We start from the raw sequence: 6,488 nt of genomic DNA, 5'->3' as shown, positions 1-6,488 counted from the left end.
CAACTGAATAAAGTGGATAAACGCCAATTGTTTTAATAATAACACAGTCTTGTGTTATTTAGTAAATAAAGAACAATACTATTAAATTTTTTGTTGCCATAGCTCCTAAAGGCTGTGTGAGATTTATATCTAAGGCATGGGGAGGTAAAGTCAGCTACAAGGTTCTTACCGAAGAAAGTGGTCTACTTGATTTACTTTGGTTAGTTAGTTAGTTAGTTACATTAGGGTTTATTGGCGGCGCAATGGCCACATAGACCAAGCTGCGCCATGTCATATGGTAAAAAAATATAATCTAATAAAAATAAATGAATAGATAATCCAAAATATTAAATAAATAAATAAAATAATAAATAACAAAACCAATAACAAAAATATATAACGGTACACATGTATATAATAAACACATATAAATAAATAAATAAATAATCAAATTTGTTTATAATAATTAGTGACTTTCAGAAAGTTCAATAACTTATGAAGATTTGGCCTCTGGCCCAAAATCTCTTTAAAACATGCATTTTCAAAATGCTGTCTACGTATCCTCTCAGAGGCAATGCAGTTGTAAAGTATGTGTTTAACACTTACAGTATAGTTACAATATTGGCATGGTGGCTGGTCTTCACCCTTCAAAAGGTATTGATGAGTCAACCGAGTATGCCCAATTCTCAAACGACTAAGAATTACTTCAGATCTCCTGTCATAACGTTTGTTACGTGTCCAATTTTCTATATTCGGCTTGATCTCATGTAGTTTATTGTGGATTTGTGCATTCCACACGTTTTGCCATCGCTCTGCTAGTCGTTTTTTAACTACTAGCTTCAAATCACTTCCTTCAAAACACATTTCATGCTGTGAAGGACTAGCAGCCTTTGCAGCTGCATCAGCTTCTTCGTTCCCTCTTATGCTGACGTGTCCAGGTACCCAACAAAATTTTATAAAGAGATTCCTCGTAAGAAGATGGCAAATAAAATTATAAATTTTAATCACTATAGAGTGAAAACTAGGTTCGCACGAGATCAAAGCCTGAAGTGCACTAACTAAGTCAGTGTAAATCACACAGCAACGATGACCTTTCCTATTTATATATTTTAAAGCTAAATAAATAGCTGGCGTTCTGCAGGTCTTCCACGCAGGTGGGTATCCGCTGCGTCCAGAGCGACAGGAATTGCGTAAGTACGTCGAAACACGTTGCTTTAACGAGCGATCGTCGTATTCCTTTTTTTGCAGCCTTATCCAGCCTGTACTCGCAGGATCCTCGACCCACCGACCCGCTCACGTAAGTCCGCCGACAGCGCACGAACCACGACCGACATCGGGTAGGTACGTTTCACACAGGCTCCGTCGGTCACCGTCTTCGTCTCTTCTCCCCAGGTTCCTGAGAAGACACATTTCCGCCGACGACGCGCGCGAAATTAACGACCTTAACCTCCGCCTGGCGGCCACTATACTGATGATGGACGAGGTGCGGCAGGAGGTTGCCGAGCTTCGCGCCCGGGTAACGGCCGACGGCCGACAGTCCGTGCGTGCGCGCGCGCCAAACGTACCGACTCTATTTTTTTTCTTTTCTTCGACAGGTGCGAAGCAGAAACGATGCCAAGGAAGAGGGAGACACCGAATAGTCTTGGCCGCAATCGACAGCCGCTACCAACGTGCATCGACAAAGACGAAAAAAAAAAAAAAACAAAAGCACTGTTCGACGAAAATAAAGTTTCTTTTCTTTGATAAATAAAACATTTGTCCGGCAATTTCGATGTCTCGATGTCTTTTTCTTTACGCTTACGCGACAATCGCGCTTCGCTTGTACGGTACGCGATGCAAGTCGGACTCTGTTGGCCGTTCGCCGACGACGGGACGGGCAAAAGTAATAATTTTCTCGTTACGCCGAGAGTTAGCGATCGCTCTACGTACGCGTCGGAATATAATTACTTTACGTCGATAGAATCGTTGCGACGGTTCGATTCGTTCTTTGCTCGGGCGGAGGAATTAGTTACGTCCAATCTCGTCGGAGTCGGCCGAAACGTTTCGGACGAATATTTACGCCGGTGAGACACACGCGCACAATTACATTTTTCTGGCCCGACCTCACTTCGAACGTCAAAAAGTGTTTTAACTACTGATAACTATTCAGTAATGAAAGAATAACTGCAAAGAATTAAACTATAGTTTAAATATCGTTCTCGACGTTTGATCGAGCCGAGAGGAAAAATTTACATATATACATGAAATTTTTACTATTTAAGTATATTTTTACGTGTCTATTTTCTACCGATAATTTCTTCAGTAACGAAGGATTAACTTGAAACAGTTGAAATACCGCTTACATTTTTTTCCTACATTTCATCGTGTCCAGACAAAAATTTTTAAACATCTACAATAAACTTGTTTATAAAATGACGTGAAGGCTACTCTCACAAAAAAACATCACAAAGACTTGTCTTCACTGCTAATTTTTAATACGAACAGACGAATGATTTTAAAAAATCGAAATAGCATTTAACTCTCGTTCTTGACGTTTGATCGTGTTCGGACGAAAAAAGTATATATCTGCATAGAATTGTTTGGTAATTCTAACCGAACGCTATCTTCACAAATGTAAAAACGAGTGGAGATAAGTGGATAGTTAGAGATAAAGACTCGAATGAGAAAAAGGTCGAAATTCCTGAAGAAAAACGTGACGATAAGTTTTTGCAATATCCAAGGTTTACGAGTAATGTTGTTCGAAACCTCGATAACATTTCTGAGGTGAAACGAAATCATTTGATTTTTAGAAACCCGGATCATAAAATGTACCGAAATGGAAATTAAACATCTAGAACGAGACAATAACGTAATAATTAGTAACGGTCGATGCAAAATTAACTTCGGACGTCCGTCGTGTGGATTTCCGTTATTCGTAAAGAAAAGCATTCGGTGAAATCTTCTTACAATACGTAACAGATAATGCTGTTTCTGTACAAAAAGTAGAAATACAGATGTAGGGAGGCTTTGAGATTCCGAAACAAACGAAAACACTAACGGTGTTTTAAATGAAGGTTTTTCAAAACTAAGGAAAAACTTTTGCAAAACAAACGAAAACACAAACGATGATATAAATGAAGGTTTTTCAAAAATAAGGAAAAAATTTTGCAAATTAAAAGAAGGAAAATAAAATAAATAGTGAAGATTTACGTAATAATTTGAGGAAACCTGTAAACAATGTAGTGGAACGAATTCTAAAACCTGAGAAAACCGAACAAAATAAAGACTGGAAGTCAAAAGAATTATTTGAATTAACGGAAGAACGAAGACATTGGAAAAATAATGATATTTTTAAATACAACTCCATATCACTGCAAGAAGGAAAATTAAACGAGCAAAAGAAAATGGGATGCAAGAAAAATGCGAGATAATTGAAAATGTGCAAACAAACCATGATACGTACAGTGTACATAAGAAAATTAAAGAGCTTACCGGAACAAACAGAAGACGTAAATTTACTATTACTAAAGGTAGAAGTAAAGAATGCAAATAGAACAACCGAAGAAGGTGAAGCTGCTGGACGAGATGAAGTTCCCGCTGACATTTTGAAATTACCGGTTGTATATAGTCTAGATATTTCAGTGGATTTTTACATTCTTCACGAAAGTGGTTTAATTCCTCGATATTTTTTCGTGTCGACGTTTTTTGCAATTCCCAAAAAAGATATTTCAAAAATAGTGTGTCGATTATAGAACTGTAAGCCTGTTAATAAGTCACGTTTTAAAAATTTTCGTAAAAATATTCCATACAAGAACACATAAAACATGTGAAGAAGTTTTCGGTTTGGGTTTAGAAAAGCTTGTGGAACAAGACAAGCTCTTTTCGCTTATAGAGTTCCGGTAGAAAGAAGTTTAGAGGCTAACAAGGATACATACGCCCGTTTTATAGACTACAAAAGAAGCATTTGATAGATTTCTGCATGATAAGTTAATAGACATACTTAGGAAGAGCGTAATTGATAGAAACGATTCGCGAATTATAACAGATCTTTTCTGGGAACAGAAGGCCAACGTTTCAATTGATTCCGATTTTTCCGAAGAAATAGAAAGCGGCGTAAGGCAACGATGTATTTTATCACCTTTACTTTTTAACATTTATTCGGATGAAAATTTTCAACAGGCTTTACAACAGGCTTTGTTACCTTGTTTTAGAAACAACAGAGGACGTAGACAGCTATGTGGATCATGTAACAAGAGCAATTCATTTGGCTGGCCAACAAGCAGCCAGGACTAAGGAAACAAAGGTTAAAAAAACGGTTTGGTGGACAAACGAGCTGACAGCACACAAAAAGATAGTCAGAAAAATCAGGAAAAAAATGGAAAGATCGAGAAACAAAAAAGAGGGAAAAAGAATGAAAGAAATTTACAGAACAACACTAAAAACCTACAAAAAGCTAATAAACAACACACGAACGTAGGCGTGGAAAGTTTTTTGTAGTAAAGCCCACAAAAATGACCCATGGGATATTCCTTATAAGGTGGCTTTTAATCGCAATAAGAAAACTCAAATCCCAAACATCCTGGAATGGAACAATGATAACAATCCGAATATTACTGAAAACATCCGGAACATCCTCAAATTTCATTTCCCGGCTAACAACAAAGAAGAAGATAACGACAAACACAAGGATATAAGAGAAAATCTAAATAAAATAAGCTCAACAACAGACGACGTCCCATTCACCTTCAGAAAAGCGCAAAAGGCAATTGAAACCCTGGCCAACCGAAAATCGCCAGGCCTAGACAAAATAACACCAGAAATGATTAAAGCTGCATTCAGTGAAATTCCTATCGCATTCGCATTTTGATTCAATGAATGCGTAAATGAGGTAAAATGCCCAAAAAACTTACAGGCAACATTACAAAGTTATCTAACTGATAGAATAGCCGGCTATTACACAAGTAACATAACTGTGGAGATAAAAATAAACAGAGGATGCCCACAGGGCTCAAGGAGTGGCCCAGGGATCTGGAACCTCGCCTTCGACAGCATGCTTAATGATTATGAAGAAAAAGAGCATACTAAGATCCAGGCCTTTGCAGATGACGTGCTACTTATGGTTGCACATAAAAACTGTGACAAACTTACAGAAGAGGCTAATAAGGAATTAAAAATAATATCAGAGTGGAGTAAATCCTATAAACAGTGCATAAATTACAAATAATGCGAATTGCTGGTGTGTACGAAAAAACAGGGTCAACTTAAAAGGCAACTGGGGGTATACATAGATGGCTATAAAGTTAAAAACGTTAACCAAATGAAGTACTTAAGAATTATTTTTGATAGGAATATCAACTGGCACGATTACATAAATAACATGTACAAAAAAATGGTTCAAAAAACAAACCTCTTGTCACACATCTCAAGAAATGCATGGGGATTGAGTTTTAGAAGCAATAGGCTAATTTACCAAGCCTCAGTGGAGCCAGGTATTTTATACAGAGTCCAAATATGGCATGAAGCCCTAAACAATGTTCACGTAAGGAAGAAGATTTTATCGATCCAACGGAGAACAACCATTAAAGTCTGTAGGGCTTATAGAACAGCACCGACAGATGCTCTCTGTGTTTTGGCCAACCTACTCCCAATACACCTTAGAGCGAGGGAAGTGGTGTGGAGATAGTATACAACAAACATCAACCTGCAGGACCTCAATGAAGAAACAATAAAACAAAATATCAAAAATGGTATCCTTCCACCCAATAGTGAGCAATGGATAGAGAACATCAAAAAGCACAGCATAGAGGAAGAAGAAAAGAACTACAAACAGTTTATCCACCCTACAGATGAAAACAAGTACAAAATTATCTTCGATATGACAAACACTAAAAATAAAAGCTCAAACTGGATCATCCACACTGATGGCTCCAAGACAACTACTGGAGTTGGAGCAGGCATCATCATCACAAACAATAAAGGTAAACATGTCTATCAGGCGAGCCTAAAAATGGCTCCTCACTGCACCATAACTCAAGCTGAGTTGTGGGCTGTCAACAGGTCATTAGCCTACATTGAAACTAATATGAACAACTCCAAAGAAACAATAGAAGTAAATGTAGACAGTAGGGTGGAGTTACATACTCTAAATAACCAGAGAAAAAACTCAACTTTAGCTAAGGAGACAATACAGCTAGCCCAAAAAATAGCAGGCACAAATAACTTAACTATTCAATGGATCAAAGCTCATGGAGGTCATGAGGGAAATGAAAGGGCCGACAAACTAGCGAAAAAAGCTGAAACTACCGATTCCAAAATTACGTATAGTAGGGTTCCTAAGTTTGTTTGTTTGTTTGTTAGAGTTTATTGGTGCAAGGGCCATACAGGCCAAGCTGCATCATAGCAAATGGTATATATAAATAAATAAATATATATATATATATAAGATGTTCAATATAAATAAATAAACTAATCAATAACAAAACCACAGATAACAAGGCCAAGCTGCGCCAGGGCAAATGGTATATATAAAT

At 37.4% G+C, this 6,488-nt stretch overlaps 2 protein-coding genes across 2 annotated transcripts; one reads left to right on the top strand and one right to left on the bottom strand.

The window, feature by feature from the left end:
• Positions 1-406: 406 nt before the first annotated feature.
• LOC111615764 lies at positions 407-1,389 on the bottom strand. Its single transcript, XM_023357200.1, has 2 exons — positions 1,277-1,389; positions 407-1,144 (listed from the first exon to the last, which is right to left on the bottom strand). The coding sequence occupies exons 1-2, from the start codon at positions 1,387-1,389 to the stop codon at positions 427-429; spliced, it is 831 nt and encodes a 276-aa protein (XP_023212968.1). The 3' UTR covers positions 407-426.
• Positions 1,390-5,833: 4,444 nt separating this feature from the next.
• LOC111615765 (ribonuclease H-like) lies at positions 5,834-6,276 on the top strand (the record flags this gene model as incomplete). The annotated part of the gene is made up of 1 exon (XM_023357201.1): positions 5,834-6,276. A coding segment is annotated over exon 1 (443 nt), but the record flags the coding sequence as incomplete, so codon positions are not given.
• Positions 6,277-6,488: the final 212 nt, after the last annotated feature.

The sequence above is a fragment of the Centruroides sculpturatus genome, unplaced genomic scaffold (genome assembly GCF_000671375.1).
Source record: "Centruroides sculpturatus isolate CEXI.00-Female unplaced genomic scaffold, Cexi_2.0 scaffold2675, whole genome shotgun sequence".
In the NCBI taxonomy this organism is placed as follows: Eukaryota; Metazoa; Arthropoda; class Arachnida; order Scorpiones; family Buthidae; genus Centruroides; species Centruroides sculpturatus.
The sequence above is the reverse complement of the archived record's forward strand: the minus strand, read 5'-3'. Positions and strand labels throughout refer to the sequence as shown.